The sequence below is a fragment of the Arachis stenosperma genome, chromosome 8 (assembly GCF_014773155.1).
Source record: "Arachis stenosperma cultivar V10309 chromosome 8, arast.V10309.gnm1.PFL2, whole genome shotgun sequence".
In the NCBI taxonomy this organism is placed as follows: Eukaryota; Viridiplantae; Streptophyta; class Magnoliopsida; order Fabales; family Fabaceae; genus Arachis; species Arachis stenosperma.
The window spans coordinates 13,335,091-13,353,973 of NC_080384.1; the positions used below are offsets into that span (position 1 = coordinate 13,335,091).

An 18,883-nucleotide genomic window follows, 5' to 3' on the forward strand; every position below is an offset into this window, starting at 1 on the left:
AAGAGTGATGGCAATCATGATTCATGGCACTCTCTATGGTAAAGATACATTTAAGAGTCCCAGGCCTGAAGGAGTCTGGCAGGTATGGTATGGCAAAAGCGGTAAAAGAGAAAAAAGAAAAAAGAAAAAGAAAGACTAGATTTTTTTTTCTGAAGAATAATAATTTAGTGAAACAAAACTAAGAAATTGATTATTATTAGTTCAAATAGAAAAAAATATTGATCATTTAATATTTTCTTTTATCATCAAAATTATTTAGTATAGCTTTTAATCACAAACAATTGTATGTGTGTGTGTGTTTTTTTTTTTCTCTAGAAAATACTTTAGAGACTACATTTGAACATTACTGACATATTATAAGTTGTTTTGGTATTATTCATTTAAGTTTTTTGCAGAGTTATATATAATACTTGTCTCTGAGAAAAGGTATGCTTTCAGTAGCTGTAGTATAGTTATTTTGTCTTATCGCTTCTTGTTTTACTCATTTTGTTCAAAGAAAAATATAATAAAGTGAGCCAAATTTATTATTTTTTATTAGTTAATCGACAATTTTAAAAGATATAAATTAAAAATATATTATTAAATTATTATACTAAAAGAATTAACTTGGTAGTTAAAAATATTGACAAAAAATAATAAATTTTATCGTTTTTCGCTTGTTCAAATTTCAATGTTACAAATTACAGCAATTATATTATCTTCTTTTCTTTCCTTTGTTTTTTCTTTTTCTTTCTTGCATGCATGTCTTCCGTCTTTATGCAATAATTGCATCTAGTATATTTCTGTTATTAAGAAATTGACATTTCTTTGAGACTTATACCAACAATAATGTGAAAGACATAACATATAATTAACAATATCAACATGTTTAATTGTATGAAAGTGTAAAAATTGTTTATGATTAAAAATATAAAATTCAATTTTATTACCCGATTTTTCTAAAGAAAAATTGAATGTGCAACATATATATATGAATTAATAATTTCATTGTATAGTATCACATTATATTACCTGATGGCATTAAAACATAAGGTGGATTCTATGGTGTTTTATTGTAGTGTCTAAATTGCCTAACTTGTTTTTATAAGTAAAAAATAAAATGTATAAAATAAAAGTAAAATATTTAAAGTTTATTAAATATTATTTTTTTTATCTTTTTTAATAAGTTAGGTACCATATCTTAAACACTATAGCATTTACCAAAATATTATGACTGTATTTGTTTTCTGAAATTGAAATTGAGACTAGGATTAAGATTGAGTATTGTACTTGGTGACTAAAGATTAAAGTTAAAATTTCAATCACACAACACAATTTCAATCCTTTCAATACCTCTAAAAAATAAAAACATAAAAAACTGAAATTTATAAGAACAACTGACACTTTAATAATATTTCTTTTTAAAAATACTCATTTAACTTTTCAAATTTTAAATCTACCCTTTAATCTCTATATTTATCTTAAACCAAATATAATACTAAGATACAATTTAATCCTGTATATTTATACTAAACATAATATAAAGACTTAATTTAGTATCTATCTCTCAATCTCAACTTCTCTTCAAAATGCAGCCTACTATTTCCATTCATTATATATACCTATTGGCAATAAAATATTATGCTATCTTGAATTTCTTAATTCATCATATGGTTCGGTAATATCAGACGGATTATGGTTCCCTGCTTACAGAAACAATGACTGACTAATCAAAGCTTTCACATAAAAATAAAAGAGAACAGAAAGAATCACCTAAGCTTTACAAAAAAGGAGCAAGTATAGGTTATTTTCAGAATTTCCACCTCTGCTACTGCAACTATGTGCTACCACTAGTTCAATTTACAATCTCTGCCCCATAAATTGACCATAATAATCATCAGGGGCAAAAACAAGTTTCGCGGACCTCGTCCTGTGTCAATCATTCAGCAACTTCTAGTTGCTTCTGTGTAGCGAATATATCATAGAATGAACAAAAGCTATCAATAAAGTTTAATCATGTATGCTTGTTTTCCTCGTTAGCTGTACATTGTGAAGAAATCTTCTTGCAGAAATCACGTTCACTCACTAATGATATATCTTCAGGAGATAACATTGTACATTTACTCAAGTAATGTTGACTGCCCCGCACCCTGCATTCAAGCATCAGGTAATTGATCAAATACTCAACGATACCTGGTTAACATTTTCTAATGAATCACAATGCTGGAAAAAAAGAAGATTGAATTTGCTTCGCAAACATGTACCTTCCTCGTCTCTTAACACCTTGTGAAACTCGGAAATCTTCTGATCTTGAAATTTGGCGCATTGAAGATAGATATTCATTGAAAGCAACACCTTTCAGTACCAAGGATATTCTTGCAGGAACAATAGACTGGATGATGTTGAACAGAGATGTATTGTTTTCACTGCATAGAAGGCTACCATAGTAAGAATTGACATCACAACATGCCCAAATATAATTAACAGAACAGAAAAAGGTAAAACTTGCTGAATTTGCACCAACTATAGATGAAAGGCAAGACCATATACCTCTTATGCACATCATAAACTGGGTTGTCCAACTCTGATTCCTTTCCAGTATAGATATCAGTGCTTTTTGTGAGATCTGCTCTGGATAATTTCCCCAATGTCATAATATTAGTTGTGGAAGCCAACATCTCAGAAGTTAAATCAACCTTGTTCTCAAAACCTAACTTTGATCCTTCATCTGCTATACGATTAACATAAAAGCAAAACCCAGAAACAGCAACAGTGGACATCATTATTTCCTCATCATACCAACTAGCTGTGGCTTCCCCAGACAAGGACATTGCAGGTTCCATAACATCCTGCACATTCGTATATCTAACTGAGTGCCTATACACTACAATTAAAAAATAAGGGAAGCGGGAGGGGGGAATTCAGGGGAAATAACAACTTTTATTTAAGCGCAAGGCACTTACACATTGTCCACGGTGATCAAAAAACAAATCAGCTTCTGAAATTAGATTGCTTAGCTCGCTAACCAGTTTAACCACTTCAAATGTGCCTAGCTGCTCCGACGTGGCATGCCGTCCTAAATCTGTTTGACCCTCACGGAGATTTCTCCACCATTTTTGTACTGTATCTGTCTCTATCATCGGAGTGGACTCAACAAACTTTGACTTAAGCTGGAAATCCACACGACTACACTCGTCCATCACGTGGACAATTGCAGTTTTGGGATTTTCATTGTACAAATCTTGCACAGCCTCTTTTGAAGGGGATTCTGGAAATCCATTATTAACCAACAAACATGGATTTTCTGGAAATTTTACTAACCGCCTACGAACACCCAATGGTTTCAACTCATTATTCACTGAAATTTCTGGAGGAACAGCAGGATGCCCAGAAGACACTGCCCCAGACATTGTCTCTATTTCATTCTCTATTGCAGTTTCAGGAACATAGGTTGACTCTGGCACACAGGATATATCTAATGATTCACATGTGTTAGCTGTTTCTGAAAATCTAAAAAATTCCTCCTCTTGATCCTCCAATTCGGAACAAACCAATTTGCGAAATGACGTGCCAGAGTGATGTTCATTCAATTGAAACTTAGAGGGAGATTCATTATTATCATTGAGGGATTGGCTCTTGTCAGCTTCATCATGAGTGCATTGCAGATGTACATTATTTGGATCCTCATCCTCAGAATCAGAGGACATCACTATAAGTTTCCGTCGACCATCATTTTGTGTTGGCAAAGCTTGTGGGGATCCAAAAGAATCAGAAAACTCAGAAATATTATATTGAATTTCAAGCTCAGTATAGTCAGCTGTAGTCTCATTCCGCTTTATCATCTCCAACTTCTTGGCCTCTCTATAATCAGTCTCCATATCATGCGCATCTAAATCATTTTGCATACCTTGCAACCTAGAGTTTTCTTCTGTTATAGATATTGAGTTTGCAAGTTCTTTTTCAACTAATTCAGATAATTCTGAGGGGAAATCCCAGGGAATTAGTTTTGGTAAGATTTGATGGCCAAGCCCAAGATCAAATGGAAGTGAGCCATAACCTGTTTGTGCTTTTCCATCTGTACAGGAAAGAGGAAGATCATAAGTTCTTGCATAGCAATACAGTGATAATAAGATAAATGGAATTATGAATAACTAACATTGATCCCCCTAAGCATGTACATTAAAACATGGCAAATATATGTAAAAAGGTTGCCAGAGTAAATTCCTGAAGACTTATTAGGAAAGAACAATTCAAACCAGAATAGTAAATACTTATAATAAGCCATACGGATGTTACAATCTCAATCACTACTACTTTGTTCCTTAACCCTATAGTTAAATCATGCAGGAATAAAAGAGAGAGAGGGAGTAGATGTTGACACCGATCCAAAAAGGTCACTCTTACAGCAATCACAAGAAGGGAAACTCTTGCAAACAAAAAGAATCTATCTTGAGGTAAAAATAAATGTTTCAATTATCTTGAGGTCACGCACAATAACTTAACCAATCTTAGCCTTGGATGTGGCCACTCTTAACTTCTAAAAGCTTATGAAATAGTCATTAAGTGTATATAACAGCATATTCCCTCAGCTATGTAGTATGTACAAGCTAAAACTTCCAACCAGCAGGTCTTCACTGTAGAACAACCATATAAAAATTAACCAAAATTTTAATGATTATGGTCTTATAAAATGAAAACAGCCATTACATATCACCAACAAAGTCAATAAACATGAGAAACCCACCTTTTCCAAATTGCATACTCTGAAACCAGAACTGGAGGTTCATAATGGTTTTCCTGATATCTCCATTACAAGACTGTATAAACTTCTCCAGTAAAAGAGGATGGATGTTGACTCCTTCAGAGACACAAACCTGCATGTCATTCAATGTATATCATTATAATTTAGGGTTTCAATTTTTCCCCTCCTTCTGTGGGAGAGGAGAGAAACTATTAAGCTTAAGCACATACCTTGTACAAATGGCAAAACAACTCCTTAGGAGATGGCAAAGAGAAAGAAAGATTGAGCCTATCAAAATTATCTGGCAGGCGGGGATCATCACCTATTTTACAAAAATGTCTTTATAAACATAAAATAATTGATAAAAGATATGTGAAGAATAAGAGAGGTATATCTAGTCAGCTTACTATTGCTGATCAATATTATTGGCCCCCTTGCTGTCTCAGCAATCTGTTGTATGGCAGCAATGCATCCGCGATCTTCAGGAAAAAGGATGTCTACCTCCTCAACTAGAATTAAAGTTTGGACTTTATGACATGTAAGTACACTATTTTTGCAAGGTAACTTCTGTGATGTTCCAGCAGGGCCACAAGCTTCATCATCAGATATGGTTATTGGTTCAACCATCCCATCATCCATCTCATCAGCTGTTTTATCCTTGGGCAAAGCCATAGCAGGGGATAATTTCATTGTTTTCTTTTGTGAACTTTCAATGTCTTCTGGTAACCTGAATACTTACATCAAATAAGAAATATTACCAAAAAACAGCTTGCATGCATAGCTTCTTACACAATAAGTAGCCTGATTCCACTAATCCAAGATTCACACAATGAACATCATGTAACAAAGCAGTTTAATCAGAAGTTAGATGGTCTTATTTTCATTATACCCACTCTTTTGGTTTACATATCTCATTGAAGATTGAAAGGAAGGAACCAGTTCAGCCCCCAATCAAAAGCTTATAACAAACTTCTTCATGCTTAATTTCATCTTCATTCAACAATTCGTACAAGCTTCCTTAGTATATGTAACTGTTTTCTTTTTCTTCCATTAGATAAAAGCATTCTAAAGCTTGTAAATATCCACCCACCGACATAATGACAACAGAAAAAACTTTAAGTTTGCGACAATAATCCACTACTGCTTGCAATCCGGTAGAGAATTTTTTATCCTATAACATTTGATCTGTACAAGAGCATCAACATCCCCAAGTTCAGTGAAGTACTGATTTCCTATGAAATATGTCATGCAGTGCTACTCAAAAAAAGGAGGGGAAAAGGCTCATCTAAGCAAACAAAATATTGGAGGAAAAAGTGAAAACTTGCACATAATATGAGGAAACTGAAGTCAAGCAGAACAACTCAGCTGAAGATCATAACTTCTCAGCAAACATGGCAGGACAAATTAACAAACCTTTTGAAACCAAGCGAACCAAGAGTATCTCCAAAATACTGTTTGACAGCAGGCCCATTTCGACAATCCGATGCATTGAGCTGTTATGGCAGTAAAAGCTTTAAATTTTAATATATTTGGCCATATATGGAAAACAAAGGAAACAAATGTTTTATTTATAAGTGCACACACTGAAAAAGAAAAATGCTGATAGGATAGTGATAAATAGTGATACCTCAAAAATCTCAAACCCTTGCTCTTGAGCACAAGCATAGACAGCAGCAGACTTGCCACTCTGCAATATCATATATTCATGCATTAGCTGCCAATATAAATAAGAGGTGCTAACAGTGAAGACAATATGTAACTAAGTTTTGCTAAAGTAGATTACCACCCACCCCTATTGGCCCTGTAATTAAAAGAACATTGTGCAGGGAATCCTCCTCAGTTAGATCTTCTGAATCATAATCACTGAGAGAACAGTTATAATCACCATCATCATCATCACCATCTTGCATGTCCCATTTATCCCTGTTAGAGGAATTCTTCCTCCCCTGGTAACGTCTTTCATGCCATTGTTGTAACCAGTCACGCAAAATATTGACCGACTCATCATTACCACAAACCTATAACAAGATATTGAAAAAGAAAAGAAGTTATGATTATAGAAACTTTAATGCAAACTATACACCTTTTAAAAATGTCTGACCTCAGTGGCCTTTGCTGGCTTGTACTTGTATGTCCATAAGCTGTTGTCAGCCTTATCTTTACAGTTGTGGTAGTAAGACTTCATACTAAAATGAATAATAAAAAATGAAAGCCTCAGTTCCTGGAAATGAGCTTACAACCCAACTACCCAGAGCATATTTAACCAAAAAAAGATACCATAACTATCATACAAAGTACACGAATTTTATCCTTAATTGTTAACAAATTCAATTGTTAAACAACCAAGGGAACCTATTTACATCAGATTATACTTATGTAGGCGATATTTACACCAAAATTCCTCCTATTTTCTTCTCCTAAATAGGAAATGAATTCACTCCATTAAACATAGGTTTCTTAAATGTTTATTTACTCTGGCGTCGATTTTGTTCCTATTAAGGAGTTTCTGATAAAAAATATCCTAACCAGTTTATTTTATCCAAAAATAGGAAGACAGGAAAAAACCCAGCTTATTATGTATTTGATAAGTTCCAAAAAAATAAAGAAGATAGGAAAAAGGTATTACTAAGCAGCATTTGCAACACAAGGAACACCGTGAAATAAATGTAAAATGGATATAAGAAAGAATTAATTGCCCATATGCTATTTCAATGAAGATATTGGGCGAATGGATGTGGCATTTGGTTACCTTTCTTGCAGAAATCTACTGAGTGGATCAGCATATGACTTTCTGAAAATGTGAGCTTGCCCAGAAAAAGTAACAGATTCATCCACTTTCAAGTCCTAAGAGCATTTTTTGGTCAATAACCCAGGAAAAGAGCGTACACATTTAGTGGCTATACACTAGATTCCACGGATTACCCATATGCAGCTAATGTGCAAAGGGGACAGATTACTATGTATAGAAGGAATTCATTATCGAAATAACAAAATATAAAACAAATTATGTACCACTTCAGCATCTTTTAGCATTTGAGGAAGAATTGTTTGTTCATTTGCTGGCACGGCTAAGTTTTCTGACAGTGATGTTGCCTGAACGTTTTCTGGCTGGATAGAGAGTCTATCTGACAAAGTCAATGCATTATGAGAAATTGAAACACCTGAAGTATCCAAAGCACTAAGAGTCTTATCATCATAACTTTCAGGAGCATAATTCACATAGGTATCCTTTCCCAAAAAGGTCCAGTTTCTCCAGTCAAGGCATAAGGTATCCTCCTGCATGATAATGTTATGCCCAACTTAAAAGATTAACATTGTAAAAATATAAAATCCAGGGATCAAGGTAATATAGATAAAGCTCTTTGGTATAACAAAGCAATATCAAATCATATGCAAAAGTACCTTACCTGGACATTTTCAAATACATGGATAGGACCACATGTAATTGCTTCATTATCCTTCTTATGTGCACAAAATTTATTTCCTATTTCAGCCTGCTCCTGAGATTTTTTCAGGGCCTTCCATGAGGAAAAAAACGGATGTATTTGCCGTCCTGCAAACAGTCTCGCATTTTCCTGGTCACAATAGATATAGAATCCAAAAAATAAAGTCAGATTGCTACAGTCATATCTAAAATTTTTTCAGGTCATTGTCTTCAATGAGTTACAATCATGGCACAAGTTTTTACCTAGTTGCTATTTCACACAATTCAAAACATACAATCCCACAAAAATGCTAGCTCTAATCATAGCAGAGAATTTATAGAACCAACAATGCAAGAACTACCAAACCAACCTCAGCTGAGATTTTTGCCTCTAACCGTAAATCAGGAACATGTGTAGCAACCTCGTCAGAATCAGTAAACACTTGCTTCGAAGTTGACCTCTTGTTCCCATTAGCTGATGCATTCTTCTTCGGCGTGCTATTCTGCTCAGAACAAAAAAAATTCACACAATTAGAATCTGAATTTCAATGCGAGAGTTTTAAGAGAAAAGTAATTGAATTTAAAACTGATTGAAATTGAAGAAGAAGATCGACCTTGGAGGGTTTTTCAGGAGGAGTGAGCTTCGGCTTCGGCTTCGGATTCGGCTTCCTCTTCTTTTTCTTGCTAGAGGGACAGTACTCGTCGTCATTTTCGTTGCCTTTATCGTCGTTGTCCTTCGCATTGTGCTCAGGTGGCTTGTGAGGAAACAGAGTAGACTGGACCAGCCTCCGCCGGACGCTGCGGCGCGGTGGAGGCGGCGTGGCGGCCTTGCCAGGACTGGCCTCCGTGACGAGGTCCTCCATCACTGTATGACTGAGATTCTTCGATTTAGGGTTTTGTGAATTTGGGGAAATTGGAGAGAGAATGGGACTAGAAGTTTGTTAGAAATACTTGGAGGGAACACCGCTTAGTTCCCGCCATTGTGTATGTTATTAGTTTTGATTTAGGCGCTTAACTAAACCACATTATTTACATTTAAAAATAGTAGTTATCCCTTAGCCGGATCATGTGGCATTTGTTTCTCATAGATGATTAGAATTAGATGTAAAACAATAATAACAATAACAACAATCATAATGGTAATTAGTAGTGCACTATAATTTTTTTAACCAAAATGGAGATATTCGAATCTGTAATCTTTAAGTGAATATGGAAGAATATGTTATTTAAGTTATAATTCGTTGACTAATAGTGTATTATAGTTATTTTTTCTTAATAGTATAAATAAACAATTATGATGTAAATAAAAAAATAATAATTTAAATATATGTTGAAATATATAATGTATATTAAAATAAGGGCAAAAAACCAGTATAAGCCAATGCCATCTCAAATTGACGTATATAAGCCAAACTGAAAATCGTTTCAATAATGCGCAGAATCTTGTATATATATAATTCGAACCGATATGGTTCGAACTGCAAATGAGAGTAATTCGAACCGGGGCAGTTCGAATTACAACCTGAATTTTCTTCATAAATCGAACCAGGTCGGTTCGAACCTTTAGTGCACATAATTCGAACCAGGGAGGTTCGAATTATAGAGAGAGAGTGTGGCCTTAGTAATTCGAACCGAGCTGGTTCGAATTAGTGGGAGAGAGACCTCTATATAACCGTTCTAAACGTGAGTTGGTCTCATTAGATGGAGTATAATGGCTATTGAGGAGAGTTTTGTTGTTCTGGTTCACCACAGAGGATCCATTAAGAGGAAAACTCGTTCCGGAGTGAAGTTCACAGATAAGGATCCTCTCTGTGTTGTCGTGAATCCAACGACAAGGTATGATGACCTTGTTAGATCAGTGCTGATGAAACTTGGCCTGGAAGGTGTGAAGCGGGTTAAGAAGTTTTTCTATCACATTCCAGTCACGATCCCGCACGATACGGTGAAGTATGGTTATCTCACGATTGGTAGTGATGAGGACCTGCAAGTCATGTTTCTTTGTCGGAGGCAGTTTCCGGAGGTAAGGACACCAGAATTGCTGGCAAAGCTGGTTGATGTGGTATCCAGCTCAGGGGGTTCGAACCGGAATACCACCGATGTAGCCACGGCAGCTGGTTCCAGTTCCAGGGCTGCCGTGGCTTCTTCCTCCGTTGGGGCTACTGTACGGCATCCATATAAACTGCAAAAGGAACTCACCCTTGTCAGGGCAACTGTAGGACACAACTAGAAAAGTTTGATTATAAAAGGACACTTGTTAACTAGCATACTCACCTCCCTGTCCTGTAACCGGTCTATCCTGAGCCTCCACATCGGCACTCTAGGACCCTTCTCGCTCCCGGAAGGGTTGTAACCTGACCATCTGCACCATACACATGTGTTACATCTACTGAAATATGTGTTCAGATTATGCAATAGAATATTAATGAATACGCAGTTATGTATGTCAAATTGAAATAGAGAAGGCCTAGTATAGTACCTCGAGGCCAACGGCCAGCTCAACGTCTCATATCCTGCAGGCCTAAACCGAGGAAAGCGCAAAAGATCCAAGACTGAAGTAGCTGAAGCGGGCCCGCTAACTTGACGACATGTCTGTTCGCCACTCAGCACATGCACCGGTACAACCAAGCCAGTGCTGCAGAACCCCAGCTGTAGGTACCCAGCTCCTCCAGCCTCGCTACGTACGGAAGCCATCTGATGTGAATCCGGTTCCCAGACTTGTCCGCAAACAGCTGCGTGCCCAACAACATCATGATGTACGCACGGGCATATCGGCGCACAGTGTCATCATCTGCATCCTCAGGGCACTCACCAAAGGTCTCCTGAAACCAGCTGCAGTTCACTGCGTACTTCTGAACCTGACTGGGAGGAGGTATAACTCCTAGCAACTCCTGGAACCAGACCCAGGGTGGACGGCCGCCATCGATGTATATATGGAACTCTGACAGGCACCCGCTCACGTAACGGCCATCGACTGGCAAACCCAGCTGGTATGCCACGTCCTGGAGTGTGATCGTGCACTCTCCGAACGGCATATGAAACGTGTGCGTCTCGGGACGCCATCTCTCCACGAATGCACTGACAAGGGCCTCGTCTAGCCGGAACCATCGGTCGTTCAGCTTTGCAAGATGGTATAGACCTGCCATCTGCAAGTACGGAACGTATCTGTCATCAAGTCGCATGCCCTGCTGCCGCCGCATGCTCCTAATGCATCGCTGGGGCTGCGCACGAAATGAACCGCATAGTTAGAACCAGCTTAAAAACCAACCACAACCGTAAACAGCACGATAAATCATCAACAAACCATTCTGCTAAATAAAACCGCATAACATTACATGAAAGATAAGCAACTGGAAAACAAACCCATAGACCGCACAACTAAACCGCTAACATAAACCAGCTTAACGAGATCCACTAACAAGAAACAGCTTAACTAAACCGGTTTACATAAAAGAGCTAGCGTAAAACAACTACCATCAAACAAGTCAAACAAATCACCAACATAAAACCACTAACGAAAACCACCTACCCTAAACCACTAACATAAACCGCTTGCATAAACCACTAACATAAACCACCAACATAAACCACTAACAGAAACCACTAACTTAAACCACTAACATAAACCACTACCCTAAACCACAAACCTAAACCACTAACATAAACCACTAACTTAAACCGCTAACTTAAACCACTAACATAAACCACCAACATAATCCCCTCACATAAACCACCTACATAAACCACTAACATAAACCACCATCTAACCCACATGCAAAACCACTAAGACACAAATACCGCTAGAATAAAAAATATTTCCGTACTAACCTCCTCGTTGATGACCCCGGCTATATGAGCGACTCCGTCCAAGCGATATAACCGTGCCGGATCGTCCCCCATCAGCAGAGTATTCCGTTCAGGTCTTCATCGGAGAGAATCTTGGTCGTTTTCTCTGAGATTTTGTGGGGTAGGGGGGAGGAATAATACTTCGAATGAGGGTGATTCGAACTCCTTATATAGCCGAATCACCCCTAATTCGAACCACCTTGGTTCGATTTATGAAGGAGCACGCCAAGGGTAATTCGAACCAGCTTGGTTCGAATTACATGCGTTGCACACTTGGCTATAGTTCGAACTTGCCTAGTTCGAATTACATGGGGTTGGAGTTCGAACCAACATGGTTCGAATTACATTCAAAGTTCCTCTCCCCTAATTCGAACCTCCCTGGTTCGATTTACTTGTGTTTGTAGTTCGAACCACCCTGGTTCGAATTACATAAAAATAGCGTCTGGCTTATTGCTGAAACGATTTTCAGTTTGGCATATTTACGTTACACCCTTCTTGATGTGGCTTATTAGGGTTTTTTGCCCTTAAAATAAATTAAATAATATATATAAATAAATATTTTTTTGTTACTAATTTTTATATATAGAATATTATTTTAGTATAAAATAATAAAATATAATATTTACATATTAAAATTAGTTATTAAAATCAATTATTAATATATTTTGTACATATATATATAATTTAATTATTTTTAATATTTATTTTTATATTTTAATATATATTTTATATTAATGATTAATTTTGGCGTGTATATAATATGATTGTAAAAATATATATATGTTACAATAATATATATTTTAAAACTGTTATGAAATGTATAAAACATAATGTAATCACAATCATGAAATATCATTCTTAAGCCAACAATATTCTCTACAAGGTAAATCGTACTTCAGGTAAAAAAAAATTTACGTGAGAATATTTGTCTAGTAAAGCTTTCCTTCTTTTTTAAATTGTTGTTCGAAACCTAAAATTCTGTTGTTAATATGCTTTTCCCGACTTGGGTAACCATAGGCAAGGTATCAAATTGGTGCTATGGTGTATACCAAGGCAACAAGAAACCCATAAATTCCTAACTCAAATCCCTGAAAAGGAACACTATACGAAGTTACGAACCCACACAATATGAACGTGGGCCATACTTGATTGACCACAAAATGGAAAAAGGAAAAGTGCCAAATTACTAAAACATCCCCGTCTTATTAAACCATGCCAAAGGACAAGTGAAAAATGAATTTTGAAAAAAAAAAATCAAAATAATAAAGCAGGATTTTTTTTCAACTGAAAAAATCATTTTATATTAATTATTGAATATAGTTTACGTTCCTACTCTTTTCTCTTTCTCTATGTAATAACGAGTAAAAAATAAGATGAAAACTCAAGTGCAGTCGATTTTATATAAAGTTAATACTTAAGAATTATTAAATAATTTAACTGATTTAACTAAATTTTTATTTAACGATTTTTAGATACTAACTTCATATGAAATCGAGTTCATATGAGCTTTTATCAAAAAATAATAATAATTGCAATCTTAGATATAATGATTTGGAGAGAGGGACAAAATAGTCCAGCACATCTAGTAAGTAGTAAGTAATGGAGAAATCTCTTCTCTATGACAGAGAATGTGACTAGTGTGTGACCTTCTTGTCCCTGTCCTTGTCCTTCTAACTATGCAACCCACCTGTCTCCTACTCACTCACTCACTCAAACCTCTCTCTCTTCTCTCTTTTCTCTTTCACTCTGAAATCAAAACCTTTTCCACTCTCCAACACTCTTCCTTCTCACTGGAACAAACAAAACCAACAACCCAATCACACAAAACGCAGAAAACCCTAAACCCTTTTTCTTCTCTCCATAAACACGTTGCAGAGCAACTAATACGACACACATTGTACCCTGTTTGGTTTAACTCCTTTTGAAAAACACACCAAGCTCCTTTTTTTTACCCCATTCAAGCACTCTTCTCCTCCTTCTTCTTCTTCCAAACAAACCCTAGAAAATCTCCATCCGAAAAAAGAAGCTCACTTTTTTTTATGCAAAGAATGCCAAAGCAAGACACCATTCTTCACTGCACTTTGTTCTTGCTACTCTTGCAGATTCTCACAGCTCCCAAACCAGCAACATGCAAATCCACCATAGAACCCTGCACCAACAACGACTCATGCAACGCGCTCTTAGGCTACACACTCTACACCGACCTTAAAGTCTCCGAGGTAGCTTCACTCTTTCAAATCGACCCTATTTCTCTCCTCACCGCAAACGCCATCGACATATCTTACCCTGACGTGGAGCACCGTATTCTCCCTTCCAAGCTCTTCATCAAGGTTCCAATTTCATGCTCCTGCGTCGACGGGATCCGAAAATCGGTTTCAACGCATTACAAGACTCGCCCTTCGGACACGCTTTCTTCCATTGCAGACTCTGTCTATGGAGGTTTGGTATCTGCGGACCAGCTTTCGGAGGCTAACTCCATAAGTGACCCTTCGGTTCTTGATGTGGGTCAGAGCCTTTTGGTGCCTCTTCCTTGTACTTGTTTTAATGGCACTGATAATTCACTTCCAGCGATTTACATGTCCTATGTGGTTCAGCCTGTTGATTCTTTGGCTGCTATTGCGGCTAGGTATTTCACTACTTTAACTGATTTGATGGATGTTAATGCCATGGGAAGTACTGCTATTACTGATGGTGATATTCTTGCCATTCCAATTCCGGGTAAAATTTCCTGTTTTGGATTATGATTGGTTTGTTTTGGTTACTGTGATCCTTGATTTGTATATATAGGTGGTTAGGAATTTTTGTTTTCTTAGGGTCTGTTTGTAATTGCTTTTATTAAAAAGAAAAAAAATGTCCTTTTTAAGGAATTGGCTATGCAATTTCGGGTTGATGTTGTGGTTTGGTAAAGCCCTTTCTCTAAAATGGGGACTTGGAAGGAATTTTAATCCAATGCACACCCAATATTACTCATCAATTTCTTGTTTTGTCAACATTTTTAGATTGATGTTTTTTTTTTTGAATTCGTTATGTATATGTTTTGGTCCTTGCTTGTGACTTGTTCTTCAATTCAATTGGTAACAGTATTTGTTTCTTGTTGTAGCTTGTGCTTCAAATTTCCCAAGATCTTCTTCTGATTTTGGCTTGCTTGTTCCCAATGGAAGTTATGCCATTACAGCAGGGCATTGTGTGCAGTGTAGCTGTGGACCGCGGGATCTTAAGTACTTACTTGGCAACTTTGTCATTTTTTTGTGTGTTTTGCAATATAGTTATTTCCTCCTTGTAAATAATTTTAGATTCTCTTCTAGGTTCACAAGTTTGGTATGAGGGTAAACATGGAGGTTCGAAATTTTCTGTTTCTAACTATAGTGCATTTGGGTTTTTTCACTCTTTCTGCAGTTTGTATTGTATGCCGGCTTCGCTGGCTGTTTCTTGCTCCAGCATGCAATGTAAAAACAGCAATCTTATGCTTGGGAATGTTACGATCCAACAAGGTAGTGGCGGCTGCAATGTTACTTCTTGTAACTATGATGGCATTGTTAATGGAACCATAATGACAATGTATGTTTATACTCATTGCACCTGCTTTCCTCGTTGATAGATATCAGTAGTATCTATTTTGTTGATTGTACTTTTAAGTTTATTCGTTCATTCCTGCCAACCTGCAGGTTGACACCATCCCTTCAACCTCGATGTCCAGGTCAGATTGTAACAACAATTTATATATTTAGATTCCAAATGTGTCATAAGATTGCATTCTTCATTTCTAATCATGTTTCCATTACACTGATTATAAATGAATTGTTCTGTTGTCAAATTAAGAAAAGAAAAATGGAATTCTTCATTTTGGGTTTACAATAGGTGGAACGCCAGCAAATTTTAGTGCTACTGCTAGGTTTTCTATTCCACTGCTTGAAGTTGCCTTAATATTGAGGGGACAAAAGTACAAAATGTTGGATGTCTGAATTTCTGTCATTTTTATGTTCATTATATTTTCCTTAGCCTGAACATTTGGAAGCTGGTTAATTTTGAAATATAACTTCTTTCTTTTTAACTTGAAAGCTGCTCAAGTGATCTGAAGATTCTAAGTTGTTTGAAACCTGAAAATACCTAGTCTAAACACACGACACCTATACTCTGTGATGAACACTATGCAAACTTGAAGTAGAAACTGTTTGTGGAAACTAGAGGAGCTTAAATTTAGTATTGTCTAGCATTATTATCGAGATTAAGGTGAATGCGGGAAGTATAGCAATCTTTAATTTGTTCTAGAGGCTGCTGGGGTGGTCAAGAAGGGTCTATTTTGTAGATTGTAATTCCTGATTTAATCTGTTTCCCACTCTCCAGAACTCACCCTGAAAAAAAAATGACAAGTTTTTAGATGTCTTCTAAATATATTTTCAATGATGCTGCAGGGCCTAGGGAATTCCCCCCTCTCATTGCCCCACCTACATCTATAAGGAGAGATTCAGAACTAGCGCCAGCACCAGCACCTCAATCAGATGGAATCGGTCTAGGAACGCCCAAATCCTCAGTGGTTCCTTCAACAACAGGTCTTCCAGGATTCCCGCCGGCAAATGGTCCTATTAGCGCGCTTTCTTCTGGTGCTTCTGCCGCTTGCTCCTTGGTTATTCCATCACCCACCATGACATCTGCACTTGTGTTATTACTTGTCAAGTTGATGATCCCTGTGGCATTGTAATATTTTTGTCAATTTTGTGGTGGCTTTGGCCCTGTTGCTTTGTCTGTCATAGGTGCTCTTATCTATTGCATACTCATTTGTAACTCTTTGAACCGATTTGTGGATGTTGATAAAACAACCATGGGAATTTGAGTTTCTAACCACATGCTTACTATCTTCATCATTTGGTGCTTTACTATATTTTTCTCCCCCATGATCTATATCAGTAATACTAGTAACTAGGTTCTCTGTCATCAATTCTTACAGCTCTAAGAAATTGATGGTAGCACCTTTGGGGACACTTGTAATTTATATAGGTTCTTTACCCTAGTATTTTCATTTTATTTTCTTGTTTTTGCCTTTAATTAATTAATTATTTTAAAACCTCTCTTAGTATCGGTATGCAACCTTGATACAAATGTTTATTTATATAGTGAACTTTTTTATATGTCGAATTGTTGAATTTCTCTCATCTCAGTACACAACAATGCAGAATTTCCTCTATTTAATATTGTACCTTGTGTGAGGGCAAATGATTAAAAGCACGAAAAGATTTAATTTCTATGAGCTTTCAATTTTGATGATTTTGCAACCGCAGATGATCTTGTATAAGAACATCTTATTAATCTAATTTTTGGTAGGCAAATTTTGTTAATCTTTTGTTGCAAAACTTAAAATAGAATTTTTTATGAAAAAGGGAAAACAATGTAAAGAAATGTAGGATGAAGGAAAAAAATATCAATTAGATCATCTATGATAATAAATATTGGACATATATGTTTTTTTGTCAATGAATTGTGCAAAACGAAACAGAATTGTTCATGTATTTCGTTATCAATGATTGTGTGTTGCCACATGAGCATGGAAATGATGTAGTTTACATATAACATTTTATTAACTGCTCTGTATTTATCACGAATTCTACTAGAACAATTTAAGTTTTACTCCAAAAGTTATTATCTGCATAACAATCTTTTATAAAGAAACATATCACAGCAGAAGGAGCAATATATATAAACACCATGGTTAAATTTACGTGATGAATTAATAGAAAGACATCATGTATCTACTGTTTGCTATCATAAATAGGAATTAATTAAACCTAGATCTAAATCTTCAATGACTCAATTATCACCTTACTCATATTATTTATACACTATTGTTGACTACTAAATTATAATTAGGGCAAAATACTTCAATAAACTAAAAGCTTGCCAATATTATATGGACCCCGCAAATCATAAAAGGCTAGTTAAAGTCCCAACTTCTATTTCTATATAAATCGAATCCATTGGATTCGAATTAGGTGCAAATTGTGATTGAATAGAAATCGAAGCTAATGGATTCGAATTATGTTGTCCTTGCGAAATCGAAGCAAATGGATTCGATTTATACCTTGTACGTAAATCAAATTCATTGAAATCGATGTATACATGTACATAGCTTATGATAAATCGAAATCATTACTGTTCACCACACGGCATATGCACCTGTATAGCCATGACAGTGCAGCAGACCCCCGCACTGACCCATGTCCTCTAGCTTGGCGACGCAGGGTAGGCAACGGATGTGGAAGCGGGTACCTGACTTATCCCAGAACAGCTGCGTCGATAGGAGCATCATGATATACACACGGACATACCTCCTAACTGTCTCATCGTCTACCCCTTGCGGAAGTTCACTAAACGTCTCCTGAAACCATGTGCACTTCACTGTGAATTTGTCGATGCAGTTCGCAGAAGGCAATACACCCAACAGCTCTTCAAACCACACCCACGTTGGGTGTCCACCCTCGATATGTCGCGCAAAGTCTGTCAGGCATCCGCTGACATACTGACCGTCGATCGGGAGACCTAGCTGGTACGCTACATCCTGGAGGGTGATCGTGCTTATTCATGCACTCCCCAAACAACATGTGAAAAGTATGCGTCTCAGGCCGCCATCTCTCTACGAATACGCTCACCAATGACTTGTCCAATCGAAACCAAGTCTCATTCAATCTTGCAAAATGGTACAAACCGGCCATCTGCAAATACGGAACGATCCTATCATCCAACATCATACCGTGTTGTCGTCTTATGCTGGTGATGCATCGATGGGACTGGATAGCGATTTTAGAAAATTCTTGTTGGGCCAACCGTGGAGAGCTCTCGACCATCGGGGAGATTTCGGGGAGGAATCAAGTGAGAGAACATAAGATGAGAAGACACCACATCCA

At 36.6% G+C, this 18,883-nt stretch overlaps 2 protein-coding genes across 3 annotated transcripts; one reads left to right on the plus strand and one right to left on the minus strand.

The window, feature by feature from the left end:
• Window positions 1-1,589: 1,589 nt before the first annotated feature.
• LOC130943949 (uncharacterized) lies at window positions 1,590-9,081 on the minus strand. 2 transcript variants are annotated; one of them, XM_057872055.1, is made up of 16 exons: window positions 8,759-9,081; window positions 8,516-8,647; window positions 8,128-8,295; window positions 7,733-7,996; window positions 7,470-7,564; window positions 6,822-6,906; window positions 6,511-6,738; window positions 6,348-6,407; window positions 6,134-6,213; window positions 5,128-5,447; window positions 4,951-5,042; window positions 4,724-4,853; window positions 2,943-4,054; window positions 2,530-2,828; window positions 2,244-2,405; window positions 1,590-2,129 (listed from the first exon to the last, which is right to left on the minus strand). In XM_057872055.1, exons 1-16 carry the CDS (start codon window positions 9,005-9,007, stop codon window positions 1,994-1,996), a joined length of 3,612 nt encoding a protein of 1,203 aa, XP_057728038.1. In that variant the 5' UTR covers window positions 9,008-9,081; the 3' UTR covers window positions 1,590-1,993. The 2 variants fall into 2 exon arrangements, with proteins under 2 accessions (XP_057728038.1, XP_057728037.1); XM_057872054.1 differs by having other exon boundaries at window positions 2,244-2,417.
• Window positions 9,082-13,708: 4,627 nt separating this feature from the next.
• On the plus strand, window positions 13,709-16,829 carry LOC130943897 (lysM domain-containing GPI-anchored protein 1-like). Its single transcript, XM_057871982.1, has 5 exons — window positions 13,709-14,705; window positions 15,088-15,205; window positions 15,384-15,545; window positions 15,653-15,684; window positions 16,400-16,829. The coding sequence occupies exons 1-5, from the start codon at window positions 14,027-14,029 to the stop codon at window positions 16,684-16,686; spliced, it is 1,278 nt and encodes a 425-aa protein (XP_057727965.1). The 5' UTR covers window positions 13,709-14,026; the 3' UTR covers window positions 16,687-16,829.
• Window positions 16,830-18,883: the final 2,054 nt, after the last annotated feature.

Coding starts and splice junctions, on each gene's coding strand:
- LOC130943897 (XM_057871982.1), top strand. CDS start 14,027: ATGCAAAGAATGCCAAAGCAAGACACCATTCTTCACTGCACTTTGTTC. Junction 14,706..15,087: donor TCTTGCCATTCCAATTCCGG/GTAAAATTTCCT, acceptor TTCTTGTTGTAG/CTTGTGCTTCAAATTTCCCA. Junction 15,206..15,383: donor TGTGGACCGCGGGATCTTAA/GTACTTACTTGG, acceptor CTCTTTCTGCAG/TTTGTATTGTATGCCGGCTT.
- LOC130943949 (XM_057872054.1), bottom strand. CDS start 9,007: ATGGAGGACCTCGTCACGGAGGCCAGTCCTGGCAAGGCCGCCACGCCG. Junction 5,448..6,133: donor GGTTCGCTTGGTTTCAAAAG/GTTTGTTAATTT, acceptor GTAAGTATTCAG/GTTACCAGAAGACATTGAAA. Junction 4,055..4,723: donor GAGTATGCAATTTGGAAAAG/GTGGGTTTCTCA, acceptor TTTCCTGTACAG/ATGGAAAAGCACAAACAGGT.